The sequence below is a fragment of the Eulemur rufifrons genome, chromosome 2 (genome assembly GCF_041146395.1).
Source record: "Eulemur rufifrons isolate Redbay chromosome 2, OSU_ERuf_1, whole genome shotgun sequence".
Classification (NCBI taxonomy): domain Eukaryota; kingdom Metazoa; phylum Chordata; class Mammalia; order Primates; family Lemuridae; genus Eulemur; species Eulemur rufifrons.
The window spans coordinates 106,110,018-106,127,439 of record NC_090984.1 but is presented as its reverse complement, the minus strand read 5'-3'; the positions used below and the strand labels follow the sequence as shown (position 1 = coordinate 106,127,439).

General features: G+C 37.3%; 1 protein-coding gene across 1 annotated transcript in view; it reads left to right on the top strand.

Annotated features, from left to right (window-relative positions):
- CEP128 (centrosomal protein 128) overlaps positions 1-17,422 on the top strand; it is a 340,191-nt gene that overhangs the window by 301,571 nt on the left and 21,198 nt on the right. Inside the window, exon 22 of the mRNA XM_069465188.1 lies at positions 15,805-15,882. Coding sequence (XP_069321289.1) covers positions 15,805-15,882 — 78 coding nt within the window. The remainder of the gene's footprint in view (positions 1-15,804; positions 15,883-17,422) is intronic.

Here is a 17,422-nt window from a genome sequence, read left to right as displayed (position 1 = left end):
TATTCCTGTGCTTGTGTGTGTTTGTTAGGTCTTCATTTGTTTGGTACAAATGAATTTCCTGTGGTTCCCATAGTATAAAAATTGCAACTAACTTCTACAAGTGATATTACAGCAAATTTGATATACCGTGATCAATAGGTATCTTGTTTGCATCTCCAGAAAGTTCCTTAAAGGCACTGAATTCCCTTTAAGAAGGTGAGAGTACATATACTTAAAGCAGTGCTCTGCATGACTGGCATTTTCAAATCCTCATATATGTACCTGTGTCTGCATCTTCTTAGAAATAATAACAGCAAATCTCTCACGTTTGACCTCTGACTAAAACCTGGGAGGGGTGGGGGACTGCAAGCAGGGAAGCAACATAAAATATTCCAGACTTGCCCTCTCTAACTGATACTTCCCATGGGTCTCCTGTCCTAGAATATCCCAAAAAGTAGAATACCTTGCTCCCTTAATTTGATTTTATTGTTGCAACTTCATTATTTCATTTAGAGAAGATGGACCCCAACCTTTTTGGCATCAGGGACCGGTTTCATGAAAGACATTTTTCCACAGAGCTGGGGGTGGGGTTGAGGGTCGAGGTGGAGGATGGTTTTGGGATTATTCAAGCACATTACATTTATTGTGCACTTTATTTCTATTATTATTACATTGTAATATATAATGAAATAATTATACAACTCACCATAATGCAGAATCAGTGGGAGCCCTGAGCTTGTTTTACTTCAACTAGACGGCTCCCATCTGGGGGTGATGGGAGACAGTGACACCCCAAGTATGTTGCTTATGTCCAGTCTACTCTGTAATCTTGTTTTGGTTGCTGTCACTGCAGAAAACTCTGCTTCACAAAGATAGGGTACTGGAAATGGAAGCAGGCTTTTCAGTGCTTTTGTGGCAATCTCAGAATATTCTGCCTTGACTTTAATCCAAAATGTATGGAGATTTGAAGTTGTCTCAAACATACTTTTAAGGCCACTGTCATTTGCAATCTCAAGGAGTTGATCCTCTTCTAGCGCAAAGTCGGTTCACCTGGCTTATTCACAAATGGGTCATGGATCCATTCCTTCCTAGTTCAGGGATCTTACGTGGTTGGGAAGTAATGCTCAAAGTCTTTTGAAAGCTGAGATAGGTGATCATGCACCAGCTGGGAGAAAGAAGGCCCTGGCTCAGTCTCTTTCAAAATCCCTGCTAATGTTTGAAACATATCAAAAATCCCAGTGTTCACTCATCAGCCCCATAATTCCAATTTGGCTTTGAATGCAGCCACTTTATCTGCTGACTTCTCATTCTCCCCTGAAGTGACAGATTGAGTTGGTTGAGCAGGTTGAATATGTCACACAAGTAAGCAAATTTTGCAACCCATTCGGTGTCACTGAAATGTGCTGCCATTGGTGACTGTTTTTTAAAAAGAAATCTCTGGGGCGGCTCTCATAACTCAAAAACTCTGGCCAGTGATCTACCTTTAAAAAGCCATCTCACTTCTGTGTATAAGAGATGTGTGTGCTCTGCATCCATCTCACAGAGCTGCACGAACAGGCGTGAGTTAAAGGCATGCACTTTAATGCGGTTGATCATTTTAATCACGTCCTGCAAAACATTGTTTACTTCAGGTGAGATTTTTCAACTAGCCAGCATTTTTCTATGGGTGACACAGTGCATAGACTCACATTCAGAAGCGACCTCCTTGACCCGAGTAGTGAAACCAGAAAGCTGTCCAGTCATGGCAGTGCTCCGTCCGTGCATATACTGACACAAAATGACCAATTCATTTTCCTGATACATAATCATTCAAATACTTGGATAGTTCTGCAGCAATGGTGTTGGTTGGCAACAGAGGTACACATAACATATCCTCATGCACATCATCCTGAAAAATATTGCATAAAACAAGCATTGTCGCCTTGTTGTCAACATCAGTAGACTTGACAACCTATATTGTGTACCACAGTGACTCATTAATCCTCTCTAACAATTATGCCTCAGTATCCTCTGCTATTTCATCAATTCGCTTAGTCATGGTGCTAGTCAAAAGAGGAACATGTGCTACCTTTTGAACTGCAGCCTCTCCTAAAAGTTCACGGCAAATGTCTTTAGCAGCAGACAGGAATCAACTCTTCACCAATGGTAAAGGCCTTCTTAGTGTTAGCAATGTGGTTAGCCACTAAGAATGGTGCTCTCAGTGCAGACACATTTGATGAAGTGGTGGCCTACAATAATTGCTTCTGTTCCTCATGTTCACGTTTTTTTCTTTTGTAAAACTCCAAAGGCTTGTCTTTTAATGCAGGGTGCTTGTTCTCCATGTGGCAAAGCAGTTTTGAACATTTCATGGCTTCGTTGGATAGCCAGTCACCACATGTTATACAAAGCGGGCTTGGAGAATGTGAATCACCTGCTGCAGTGAACCTGTAATTTAATTAGGACTCTTGGTATTTTCTTTCAAATGCAGCTTTCATTGTATTGGCAGTCTTAGACTCTTCTGCTGTGTTGTCATCATTGGGTCTTTCTCCCTTTTTGAAGAAGCTCTCCAGTGATGTTTGTTTTTCACTCATTTTTGCTAGGGTTAGCTTGTGGACTTACCAACACTGTGACTGAGACAAGTGTGCATTGCGGGAAAGAGGTGCAGAAGGAAGTGGTAAATGACATAATGGGTGGGCCACACACAGACTAAAACAAATGTCAGATTCTGACATAAGCCTGCCACCAGATGCACCTGTACAGTTGAAGAACATCAACTCACTAGCTACTATAAAGCCTACCACCAGATGTAGCTTCATTGTAACTTGCCACTCACTGATAGGATTTTGATATGAGTCTGCAAGCAATTTATTTATTATGGTCTCTGTGCAGTCAAACCTCTCTGCTAATGATAATCTGTATTTGTAGCCATTCCCCAGTGCTAGCATCACTGCCTCAGCTCCACCTCAAATCAGCAGGCATTAGATTCTCATAAGGAGTATACAACTTACATCTCTTGCATGTGCATTTTACAGTAGGGTTTGTTCTCATGTCAGAATCTAATGCCCCAGCTGATCTGACAGGAGGTGGAGCTCAGGCAGTGATGCAAGCGATGGGGAGCAGCTGTAAATACAGATGAAGCTTCACCCACTCACCCTCTGCTCACTTCCTGCTGTATGGCCTGGTTCCTGACAGGCCATGGACCAGTACCACTCCGCTGCCTGGGGGTTGAGGACTGCAAATTTAGAGTGAATTTCAGAATTACTGGCACATCCATATTCACTTGGCAGCATACAAGACCATTTCCCAAATCAAATATAAATTATCTGATCATTCACATTAGCTATTTTTAAAAATGTTGAGAAGCAATTATAGCATGAAATTCAATAAATATTTATTGGGTAGCTGTTATAGATTAACACCATAGATTTGAAGAATAATAAGACATAGTTCCTCTTATGAACTTCATGTTTGTGTTCCCCCAAAAATCCATATTTTGAAACTCTAACCCCTAACAGGATGGTTTAGGAGGTGAAGCCTTTAGGAAGGTATTAGGTTTAGATGAGGTCATGAGGATGGAGCCCACATGATGGGGTTAGTGTTCATATAAGAAGAGAAAGGTGCTAGAGAGATGATCTCCCTTTTGTGTATGTGAGGATCCAGCAAGAAAGTCACTGTCTGCAAGCCAGGAAGCAGACCCTCACTAGATACGAGATCTCCTAGAGCCTTGATCTTGGACTTCCCAGCCCCCAGAACTGTGAGAAATAAATGTTTGTTCAAGCCACCCAGTCTATTGTATTTTTGTTACAGCAGCCAAACTAAGACAGTCCATATTTTAAGAGTTCTTAATTTAAAAGGGAAAAAAAATGGTTAATGAAAACTTATAATGTACATATTTCTCCATATTGCCCTAACAATTTATTTTTATTCAGAAACCCAAAGAATATCTTCAAACTAAATCTGGTCAGGTTTAGCAGAATCAAGTCTGGTGGAGTGATGTTATGGATTTGATTTGCACATAGTAGGCGCGTAATTCTTGTTGAGTAAAGAAGAGACTGGATGTCCTATTCAGTGTGTGGCTAATAAGTTTCTGTGAAATCCTCTCTAATTTTCAAGTATTGCATGTTTTCTAGAGTTTTCATAGCTTAGTTGAAATGTCCAAAGTCATGTGGTTTTGGCTACTTCTAGTTTTTAATGTGTCTAGTAAGGGCTGCAGACCTTATTCATTTTAATTGAATATGTTACAACAAAGTGGGGAAGGGACCTAAATTCAAAATTTCAAATTATTTTGGCAAGACCAGCCCTTTTTTCATACTAACCACCAGGCCACAAAGCTTCATTGTTGTCCAGTTGAATGAATGCATGGCTTTCATTTGGGAGGAGGGGACTTTCTGGCAATTGAAGTTTCGGGAAAACTATTGATTGTGGCAAATGTCAGATGAAGTTGCTCACCAGGTAACATTGTCAGCTATATTGTGTCCACTGCTTTTCATCATCCACGTTTCTTAGCCCATGGTTGAAAATTCAGCACCTGGAAGAATTCAAAAATATATACTTGCACTTACATATAATTCATACGTCCCTTCTTCCCTTTTCGTTCAGCCATTCAGGGCACAGTTTAATAGAGCATCTCAAACACGTTTACAGTTCACCTTTAACATTAGCTGTTTAAAAGAGGTGTCTGCCAAAATGGATTGCTATAACTTTAAATTATTGATACTTTTAACTAAGTATGGTCTGGCAGTGGGGATTTCTTGAGATAATTCGGCTGAATTTTTGATGGTTTTAAAATATACCTGATAGTTTCTGCTTCTGTCTTCTTTGGCAGCAGTCGTCAGGGGAACACTTTGTACAAAATCCAAAAGCGTGTTTTCTAAGTGTTCAAAAAAGGATTAATTATGAAAGCAAAACTTTGAAAACATAGGCAGAGTTGATCTCAGTTATTTTTGAATTAAGTCTCAATGCCACGATGATAAAAATAAAATACCTTGCCTGATTTCTATTTAGATCTGATCTGCCTGTCACCAGAAACTCATCCATATAGGGGGATTAACTGTTCACATGTTCTTTCAACATCCAAGTGCATGGAAAATGATTAATTTGTTTTGTCATTCTCTCTGAGAACACAGGACATCTCTTAAAAAGAAAATAACCCTTTATTTTGAGAACGGAGAGGATTAATTATGTTCACCTCACCAAGGTGCTTTTAAGTAAATTAGCCTGGACCTTACCTCAGCCAGAGCAATTATCATTCCTATTCAGTGTTCTTTATCGGGGCCCTCTGTTCTGTGTTATATAGGAAAGAGACAAATGTGATTGCCTACGTTAGGGTGTCTTGAGGACTTGGGACAAGGGCTTTGCAGGTTTCAGGGACATCATTAGCATTTCTCAGTATATGCTCTGTGTTCCCTGTCCCCATTGCACAGCAGGGATAAGCCCAGGGACTCATCCTCAGGAAGCAGGTTGCTCTTCAAATCACTCACTTCCTGTGTCACTTCTTCTTCTTTTTTTTTTTTTGGAGACAGAGTCTCACTCTGTTGTGGGCTAGAGTGCTGTGGCGTCAGCCTAGCTCACAGCAACCTCAAACTCCTGGGCTCAAGCAATCCTCCTGCCTCAGCCTCCCAAGTAGCTAGGACTACAGGCATGTGCCACCATGCCTGGCTAATTTTTTCTATATATATTTTTAGTTGTCCAGATAATTTCTTTCTATTTTTAGTAGAGACGGAGTCTCGCTCTTGCTCAGGCTGGTCTCGAACTCCTGACCTCGAGCAATCCTCCTGCCTCGGCCTCCCAAGTGCTAGGATTACAGGCATGAGCCACTGTGCCCAGCCCCTACACCACTACTTTAGCTCCACAGAAGTCTTTGTTCTCATTTCCTTTAACTTGGTCTACACTATTTAACTCAGCTTTACTGTCCTCTCATTCTTTTTCCGTTTCTGTTTCTTAATTATTACTTATTTAATTTTGAGTCTATTTAGAAATATTCTCTGTTCCTCAAAAACAGTCAATTTTTAAATTATACTTTTAATACATTTTGCTATATTTCTCTTGCCATAATATTTCTAAGTTCTAAATGCATATTTTTCTTTGTCATGAGAAGGCTTTTTTCATAAAGGTGAAATTTATCATGTGAGATAGCAAGTACTCAGCATTGAAAATATGGGGGAAAATATCATCCCTTTAAGGAATTTGCAGTCTACTGAAGAGACAAGTAAACACACAGTTACAAAATAATTACGCACATAATGGGAGATATATACGTGCATGGCAACTACTGAGTATAGCAACCTGACCCAAGTTTAGGGGAGTGGTTCATGGAATAATAACTAATATTATTAGTGTAATAATAGCTAGTGTTTATTAGTGCTTGCTACATTCCAGGCCCTGCTCTTAATACTTTGCATGTGTTAATGTGTTTGATCTTTACAACAACTCTGCACAATAGGTATTATTATCATTCCAATTTATAGGGAAACTGAGTCTGAGTGCAGAGGGATGGGAACTTCCTTAAAGACACATAGTCAGTGAGTGACTAAATCAGGATTTAAACTCAGGCAAACTGGCTCAGGAGCCCATGCCCTTAGCTGCGGTGTTAGAGGAGATAGTGACCAAGCCAAGTCCTACAGAAGGAGAATCAGTGAGCTAATTTAAGCAGTGTGTAGAGAATATTCCAGACTGATGAACCTTAATGTGCAACATCATGATGGCATAGAATCTTTTAGGAGAGAAGCAAAAGTATAAAATAATATTTATGGCAATAGAACCAGAAGCTAATTAGCAGTATTCAGATAAGAGGGAAATTGTGAGATCTTTTTTTTTATAAGTTAGGCCAATTATAAAGTGAAAAAAGTGAAAAGCAAGTTTATTGGCTGCTTTTGGAAGCATCTTTTCTAAAAACACAAAATGACAAATATTTGGAGTTGGTTATTTGATGGGGCAAACACCCAAGGTGACAAAAATGTCTTTCTTCCTCTTTTTAAAAAAAAAATATGTGTATATATATATATATATATATATGCAGTCATTAACTTTACTTTCTGCCATAGAAGAGTGAAGGTTTTCCCACCCCACAGGTGTTCTTGGGTAAATATTAAGCCTGAGAATCCCATGTGTGGCTTTCTCCCTATTTTGCTTTCTCTTTATGAAACCTTTTTTCCACACTCTTTCCAACCTTTTAAGCTTAAAAACTAGATCCCAACCTACCATGAGAAGCAGTTAAAACTACAGTGGTCTAAGGCTAGATCCAAAAAGGTTATTAGAGATGTTCAGGTCCTATTTTCCAGATTTAGAAACTGAGGCCCGTGGGTTAAATAATTTGCCCAGATTTATACAACTGGTATGTCAAAGCTGAGATATAACCCTTCATCTCCTGATTTCATATCAGTGATCTTTTTTACTTCATCTGGTTGCCTATCTTTGAACAGAAGGCTACCACAGATGAAAATAATATGAATACAGAAAACATTTTATGGACATGTAGGACATTTTCAGAAATTTACAGCAAAAATGCATGTTCTTAAAGTGTGAAAGTATTTTGGGTAAATCAGGAATATTTGGTTCGGCACTCTGGGCCTTCTGGGGATTCAGTCTGTTACCCCAATAAATTCCTTATGGAGCCCCATGCAAATAACTCCCTGAGATGGGTCTCAGAGTTTCTGCTGCTGTCCAGCAAGTCCCCAGCCTGGGAGTGAGATGCCCAACCTACTTTCACACAGTGCTTCCAAAGTCCACACGTTCTTCTCCTGGTTAGGGCTAAGGGGCTAGCAGTCTGTTCTCTAAACAACATCCAGAATGTTCCTTTTGAGAGTAAATGAGAACATGTCACTCCTCTGCCCAAAACTCTCAAAAGACCTTCCATCTCGTTGAGAATTAAGTACAAAATCTTGACTGTGGCTTAAAAGGCTCTCTAAGATCTTGTCTTAGGCATCTTTGGCCTCACCTTATCATGAGCTCCTTACCTGGCCACACCAGGCTCTTGGCCATTCATTCCTGCAATGCGCCAGACAGGCCCCCTGTTCTGTCCCCACTGCTTTCACCCAGGGGTTCTCATGACTCAGCCCCTCATTTCATTCTGCTCCAAAACCATCTCATCAGAAAGGCTATCCCAAATCACTGTGTCTGAAATAGCAGCCTTGTCACTCCCTACCACTCTACCCTACTTTATTCTTCTTCAGAGCATTTATGACAACCTGACATTTTATGAATTTGTTGGTTTCTCCCCCATTAAACTGTAAGCTCTACAGAACAGTGTCTGAGGCATTCACTAATATTTACAGATTGAACAAATGTGAAAACCTTTCCTTCATCAGTTAGTAGTTATTTGTTTGTTTAAGCAGCATTTATTGAATGCTTCTTCTGTAGCAGGCACGGGGTGGAGTGCTGGGGACACATTCCCTGCCCTCATGATGTTTATTGACTACTGGTGACACAAATGGTAATCCAACAATCCCACGAAAGAATATTAGTGCTCTGTTGAGTGTTACCAAGTGAGGTCTGTGATGCAACGGAGAGCTTGTGTGACAGGATCAGAAAAGGCAGGGAAACCTGGGCTGAAATATGAAAGATAATGAAACTTAACCAGTTAACTTAAGGTGTGTACATTTCATTATATGTAAATTTAGCATTTAAAAAATAAAAAATGAACTAGAGTTGGTGATTTCCATGCTGGAGTAGTTAGGGGGAAGTACCCTAATATGTGCAATCTACTTTGAAATGCTTCCTAAAAATAAGCTGGATTAAAGGACAAACAGAGGGATGGAGAAATGGATTGATATGTGATAAAGCAAATATAATGTTAATAGTAGAATCTAGGTGTTGGGGATATGGGAGATCTCTATAAATCTCATTCAGATTTCCTGTATGGTTGAAAATGCACATAATGTTGGGGGGAAAGTGTTAACCAGGTAAGGACTGGAGAGAACATTGGCCATGGAGGGCACAGTATGTACAAAAGTAATTTATGTGCCATTACGCTTCTGTTACTTTCATGTTTTAGATGTCTGTGGAATAGTAAATACATTTCTAAATATTGGATGTAATTTTAATTAAGTTTGCCTTATTTCTGCTTTGTACTCTGTTTACTGGTTTTTATTAGCTATGGTTTTAGATTGTCACTGACCTCTTCTCTATTTGGGAGTTACTGGAGTTCACAGTACTTCACAGATTCAGCATTTTTTCGATGCCTGCTATTTGGAAAATATTTGACAATTTTCAGTGACCTTTCACATTCACTCTCTTACTTTGATAATCACAGCTACCCTGTGGGTGTAGGATAATAAAGACCATCATTATTTATCCCCATTTTGCAAATAAAATATTGAAGCCTAGAAGGGCAGAGCAAAGTGATATTCCCAAAACTGCAAGATTCAAGTAAGTAACATTACTGGAACTCTGAATATCCACAACTGAGAGTTGCTGGTTTCCAGTTCAGCATAACCTTCCACTTCCCACTGTTCATCAGCCAGCTAGAAACACATGTCTGGGACCTGTGCACCTCCAAACATAATTTCTTTACATGCCACCTTAGCGGAAATTGATAAACTCAGTCTCTTCCAAGAAGCCTTTGCTTATACTGTTTACCCATTTTTAACATGTAATCACGTTTTTTTTCCCTGCAAATGATCTTAAATTTCTTTCCCTTGTGAGTATATTTTATGTTCAATTTTAAGAAATAAAGTGATTTCAATTAAATAGATTGTAGATTTCAAGGCACTTCTTCTTGTAAAACAGTTTTAAGTACCTAATTTATTGTTCAGTACACAGAGAACACTAAACTAGTCCTCATTTGTCTTAATATGTTATTTTTTCTTTATGTCAGGGAGTGGCAAGAGCAATATTAAAGGGTGCAATCTCAAGAATCACTGGGAAAGAGATATGATCCTTCAACTCATTCTTGGTGTTTTCTTGTTGAAAGGAAAACACACGCGCACACACACACACACACTTGGAGAATGCATCACATCTTTTTAAGCTAATAGTAGGATAACACGTTAACTAAAACTTATAATTTGGTTATGTCTAGAAGTAAGAAAGCAACAATCTGGAATGGCAGATACTCTGTTTCATATAGTTCTCTTAAAAAATATTGCAAATTAGAGTTGGAAAATACCTAGAAATCCTTCTGTATCCAGGTTTTTCAATGAAGATATACTATCTAATTCTCAACTTTTTTAACATTACACTTTTTAAAGGAGATCTTCTACCACTTTTGACTAGAATGGTGTCATATGAAGACAAACAGAATTTGTTGTTGACAAAAAATCTTCTAGATTTTAGCCCAAATGTGAACACTGATGTCATATTGCCATGTTAACTATTAATAGCATTTTTACTTAACAAACCTTATATACCCTTATATGTTATATATATATATGTGTATATATATACACACACACACACATATATATGTAAAACAAGCCTTATGTGCCCCAAGACACACATAAACACTTCTAAGTGAGTATCTGATTTTTAGACCTCTCTTAAAATACACAGTCTAGAAATAGAGGACTCTTCTGATATTCCAAGAAAGCCACGTAACTTTGAGCACCACACGACTGGGACTCTTGAAGGATGTACATCAACAATGTGACCTTGCTGGCCTGTTCTCTGCTACTGTTCAGTTTCGTTCCAGCAAGTGTCTTATACAATTTGGAAAACAGGGCCTTATGAAGCCAATACAGCTGTGCTGGATCGAGTTACCAGCAGTGAAAAGGCATACAGTCTATCCTTTTTATGATCTCACCCTTCCTGTCCTTGAAACATGTTTACTCAGGTCCTTTTACCACCTTTTAGCCATTTGTCAGGAAAGTTCTGCAGTGGATCCCTTTCCAAATGAAATAGAATTGCATTTTTGAACCCAAATAAACGGCTTCATAGCCTTGTTTATTTAACATGTGTGTAGTGCCAAAAATACACACATTTATTTTTAAAATAAAAATATAGACAGCATTTCCTTTAATTTATTCATCATCGTAAAACACATATGATTTCAATAATACCATAAGAAAATGGTAGTTGTTATATGTTAATAAGCGTGCATTTTTACAAAGAAAAATATGTATACTAAAATATGTTTATGGTTAAGTCTGTTTCTTAAATTTTCTCCATGAGAGACAGGAATCTAAGAATTGCAGTCCTCCATTTAATTCCTAATTGCTGCTACTTATGTTGTCATACTATATTATTCAATTTCCCTGTAGTCAGAAACAAAGGAACTACTAAGGAAAAATGTACTGTGGACCAGTATGAACAGCTCAACTCTATAGGAGTTTGGTGTATGTTGAAGACTTTGGAATAGTAAAACTGGCAGCTTAATTCTTGCCCTTGTCAGCAGATACATGAACACATCTGTAGGTGCAAAAGCCACAGGACAGGTTTTGTGAATTTTGGAAAACTTGATCTTGCCCTTAGTGTAGAGAAAATAAATGAAACAGCAAACTTGTGCTTCTGGGTTTTTAATACAGAGGTCAAAATTCATAGGTTTATTAGAACATGGTAACTCTGCCTTTGTCTTCATTCAGCCAACATTATCTGAACCTCTTATATGCCATGTAGTATGCTACACTCGTGCTAAATGTTACGAGAAAAGAAAAGAAGGTATTAGTGTCATAAACCTCTTCTCACAGTTAACATCCTCTAATCAACAGAAAGACTATGCAGATCCCTTTTGTGTGTGTATATGTGTATGCTTGGATGCGTGGTCCTGAGCACCAACTCTTTAGCAGCGATGAGATGAAATTCTTCATGGTTTCATCTTAAAATTTTCTCGTTCAGAAATAAGCCCATCAAGGACATATCTTCAAAATCTAGCTAGTAAGAGTAGATAGCTAGAGAGGGGTTAGGCATTTACATAAAGCGCTCACTATTACAGCTTCTGACAGCTATCTGCTCCTTTTTAGCTGGTGATTTGCCATGCAAATATTTTTGCCATAAGAACACTGCCATTTCTGCATTCAGACTGCTTGGATTTGTACCCGTTTTGCCACTCTGTTGTCCTCAGTGCCTCATCTGTATAATGGTGATAATGACAGTGCACAACTTCCTCCTAAGGTGGTCCAGGGATGAAGAAGTGCATTCAAAATAGAATTACATTTTTATGGTTCATTCTTTCGTTATGCTACTAAACAGGATTGGGATGAACTGATCATCTGCTTTGCCACTGCTTCTAGGCCAGTGCAAGTCCAGCTCTTCAAGCCTCTGAGATAAGCCAAATACACTCAATGTGTTGGCCCTTGATGAAATGGAGTCTTACTTGTGAATTTTTCTTTGTTTTGAAATTTGATATGAAATTTAGTATCTTGTAACATTTTCAAGAGAGAAATATTTTTTAATTTTTTTGTGGGCGTCTGACTTACTTATTTTAGAAAACTGAATTAAGACAATTAAAGACCAGTTAAGCACCTGTCATTTGCTGATACCATTATTAGAATGAACATTGCTCTCATAATTCTAACAGTGGAGACTTGTCCATGCCCTTTAAAGCATTAGATAATGTAAAGTAGAAAAAAAAAAAATAACAACCAACTTAAAAAATAAAAATTTTCTCTGACTCTACACAAGGTATTTTACCCTAGGAACTAACATGATACAGGTCTTCTTAGCATCTCTGAAATTCAAGTTCCTTAATTTAGACTCTTCATCTGCTAATGAATCTTATCTCTCTAACACTGTGAGCTTTGGGGAAAAAGTGATTTTGAAATGACATGTAATGTGACAAGATTCTAATTGCAGAGCCCCAGCCAATCTCACATTAAAAAAAAACAAAGTTGCAATGCTGTGCATATTCTTGAGTCTATATGCCAAAGTGGTGGTTTAAGCACATTTACACACATACAGTGAGGGGTGGGGGAAGGAGAAGAGCCAGAAAGTAAATATACTCCTCAAAATATCACTTGATGAAATCACATTATGAGACCTGAGATGCCTGTAGGCCTAGACTCAATGTCTTCGTTACTGCACATTTTATTGTTGCAGATTCCCTAGACATCTCAGCATTTGTACATGCAATTTCCTTAAAATAAGTGCAGTTACCTTTTTCTTTGTATAATTCTTATGTCTTTGGTATATGCATAGTTCTCCGCTTAGTAAGTTAAATGGTCCTGAAGAACAGGAAGTATGCTGTCTATGTCTTGTAGATCTTTCTACGATATCTAAGCTACACATTTGTTGGTAACTGATTGACTAGAATATAAGAAAAAGTCTTGTGTACCAGAAAAGTATTTCTAATATTGAGGAAAATATTTAGAAACAACACATAAATAGAATGTAAAATAAGCCACAAGTGAAATAAATAGTGAGAAAGTATAAAGATGAGTTTATGGAGACATAGAGGCAAGAAATCGTGGGAGTGAGGAATGTAAAAATAACTGCACTTAAGAAAGAAGGAGCCAAGGAGTTTTTTAAGATTGACTCTCAAAAATGTAGCTGTTTGAATATATACCCCAAAACATAATAAAATAGTCAAAAAACTAGCATGTGAGCATGTACAAGAAAAAATGGTTCTGTATAGTCACTGGGTTCATTGAAAATTTTAAGCAAAAATATTTGCGTAATGTGCTGGATTTTTCAGTAGGAAAAGAGAACATTTGCTTATTTTGAGAACAAAATGAGTTTAACATACTTAATCTAGGTTCAGAGGATCACTTTTGAATGAGAAAAATTATGGGATGAAAAAAAGGAAGTACCAATAATACTTTATTATTAGAGCGTGTTTATGAAGATGATTTTATTCAACACATAAAATTTTGCTTTAAAATCATCACAGCATTGCTTTGTATTTTATTGCTTACAGGCCAATATAATTCTTGAGAAAATCTGTAATTTTATTATTTAAATAAACATAGCATACCTGGTAGCTAAAATTACCTGCTCTCCTAAGCCTTCAAGTTGTGGCCTAAATTAAGAAACATGTCATTTTGATGAATCTTTCCTATACATGAAAAAATTAAATGAAGTCATTTAAAATGTGTGGCAGTTTAAGTGAGTACATGCAGACAAAAGACTAACAATAATATAAATGCTAAGCAGAAGGAACAAAATACTAAATCCTTTAAATGGACCCTAAAAAAGAGGACTTTATGAACTTGAAGAAATAATACACATGACTTTCTACTTCAAAATGGCAAAGTAAAGGTGTTTCTGCCGTTCTCAAAAATCACATTACAAAACTAAGGATAAGAGATAGAAACATTCATTTGCACATATCAAATCTGGAAGACAACTGTTAACGCCAAGTCACAGAACATTGAAAAGTGGTAAAATGACTTGGAACAGAAAAGGTGAAACTCAGCTACCTGTCAAGGGGGTAGCAATGGAAAGCGAATGTCATTCACCTTGCAGAATTCTGGAAAGGCTTTTGAATTGGAGTAACTGGCACAATTACTGGAGAAGGAGGTGGTAGAAATGGATACATAGAAAGTGTCTGTAAGGAAGAATTAGACTCACAACCCCCTTTCTCCATCCCTGCAGGAGACATAAAGTATATGCTCTAGACAGATTGCTTCAGTGAGGCTCTGGATTGCAGATGCTAGGCGTAGACCAGCATCTCTCTGGGGGGAGATAGGAGAGTTCGAATAGGAAGGTTAAGTGAAAGAAAACTGAACTCCTTCCGAGAAAACATTTTTACATACTCATAATTGAAAGCCTCCTCCCTTGCAAAAAAAAAAAAGCCAGTTGACTACTTGATTAGCTTACATTTTAATTATTTAATTCTCAGTGTAGGTATTTGTAGTAAATAATGCTATATTATGCATTGGTAACTAATAAACCCTGAAATCTTGTGGCTTAGCACAATAGAGGTTGATGTCTCACTCACATGAAGTCCAACATGGTGGGTGGCTCTCTTCTTCTCTTATAGTTATGCCATCTGCAGCTTGTGGCCTTCTGGGTTCTCATGGAGGGGGCTGGCATGGAAGAGAGGGCATGTAGGACTCTTGTCTCAGTCCAGAATGACACCCTCAAGAGTCCATTGTTCAGAACCTTTCACATGGAAGATGTAGGGGAGCACATGATCTTCCCATGCACCAGCTATAGGGTTTGTCATTTCTTTCATTGAACAATTAAAATTCATCTTAAATTTAAAAGCTAACATCTATTGCCTGCCTAATATGTCTGGCACTGTAACAGGACTAAGAATACAGAGATGCATATGATACACACTATAGGGTCTTTGTCTCAAGGTTATTCTACCATTTAACCTCTTATTTCACATCGGCTTTGAAATTTTCTCATCATTTCCTCCTAAAGTTTATATGGGTGGATTTAATAGTGACAGCTATCAAAGACTGCATGATAAGTTATTGATCTATAATCAACAGGATCGTGTGTCCCTGTTGCAAATGTTTAACTTCATAAATTTCTCCCAAGTCCTTTAAGAACTGCTCCCTTTTCCTTTTTTAACTAAAATAATTGCTGAGAACTCTGTTCTTCTTTATAATGGCAACATTTGAGAATTTCTAATAGACTCCATACATAAGTAACTGCAAATTCATCTATTTCTCAGTATTACCTTGTGGTTTATTTCTGATGTTCACTGAAGCAGTTTTGTAAATTAATACTAATATGAAATGCTCTATAGAAAGTTTCAGAGCATATCAGTTGAAAGCAATTATCCAGGAAGAGTTTTTATATCTGAGTCAATCTTGCAAATGCATCTCATATACTTTTTGAGCGGAAATAATTCTTCTGATTTAAAAAGATAAATTTATCTTAGAAATACTATTATATCTGTTCTTATTTCACTATAAAGCTACAGCTTGAACTGCTTATACTAAACTGATTTTTGGCATTTGAATTCTGAGAGTACTAATCAATTTTTTATAATGTTTGGTTTCCTTATGTTTTCTGTTTCAGAGTACCCGAGTGGCCTTGGACCATCTGGAGTCTGTGCCTGAGAAACTGAGCCTACTAGAGGATTTCAAAGACTTCAGAGTGAGAAAGAGTTGGCTTGTCTCTTTCTGTATTTTTATCTGAGTGAGAATACTTGACATCTTCCTGATGTGCAAGGAAAAGCATAGAGAGGGAAAAAGTACCAAAACATTGGTGACTTTTAACGCTCCATCTTATCAAAGTTCATTGACATTATTTGTGAAGTCAGGATTGAAAATAATGAAACTTATGTATTAGCACAATATAGGAAGGTGGAGACTTTTACCCTTACGACTAGAGGCTCACTTGGCTCCCTAAAGCTTTAGCAATAATTTACAACAACCTAAAAATTAAAGGGAGTTACACATTGTATTGATAATAGACAACTTTTTTGATTAGCAATTGTAATCTATGAATTGTTTATTTCTTTACAAACCGTTGAGTACTGTTTTAAAGATATGGTAGTTCACAGGTTATTCCTATACTATGACACATGAATTCAAATCCACATGGAGTTTTAGATTTCATATTCCATGCCATCTATTGCTAGAACTCTAACTGCAAAGTATTTCCTTATCAAGCCAAATAGACACATGTGTGAATTTACCTTCTGTAATGTTTAAAGTTCCTCATAAAGGAGAGCTGCCAAGCAAATAACCCGCTGCCCAGTCCTGCCAGACAAAGTCTGGTCCAAAGAACATCTTCACATATCACCTTAGGGATACATATGTAATGTAAAATTTTAATGATTTATAATTTATTGACCCTGCATGGCTGAAAAGTTAACATTGATGAGGGTTTCCCTTTGGAAACCATGTAATCTCTTACTTCACATTGGCCTTAAGATATAACTTATGTTATATTTAGGTTCTGTTTAAATCTAACATATTATTTGAGGATACAGTGGGTAGGAATATAGCCAGATCATAATCATATTGATTCATTGGAAGCGTTGATGTGATATAGTTCTCAAGGTCTACACTGTCTTGAAATTACCTTGCATGAAGAATGTTTTGGTAGTTCAGTAACTAAACGTTTTTGAGTGAGACTCAGGGTTGAGCTGACACATCTAGAAAATCAGAAACAGAACAAAACCAAGTGTTTCAAGTATATTTTACTAAAGTGTTGGTTCTTTCTTATGATTTGATTATATATTTGCAGTTTAAATCTCTATCAAAGAATGATGAAACCAGTTCCAAGATGATGTAATTTCTGTTTGCCATTATATAACTCAATGTGATGGTGGGAGATGTGTTATGCCCATATTCTTCCCAATTTTTTCTCTATAACAGAAGTCATCTAAGTAAATGGAAAGACAGACAAGAGAGGGTATTGGAAACAGGTAGCACTTGTCACTGTGAAACAGATGCCTGTTTTATACCAATATAGAAATATAAAGTTTAACTCTAGTGACAAATCACTTTTTGTTCATATGTACAATTTAACAGTTATGTTCTCTACTATTACCAAAAGGCTTATTATTATTACTTTTTATCCTATGGGCTAGTGATTATCTACAATGTACACACTTATATACACACAAACTCACACATGAAGATGCCTAAATAGTGAAATTTTGAGAGAGAATATTTTTCAAAGTTCA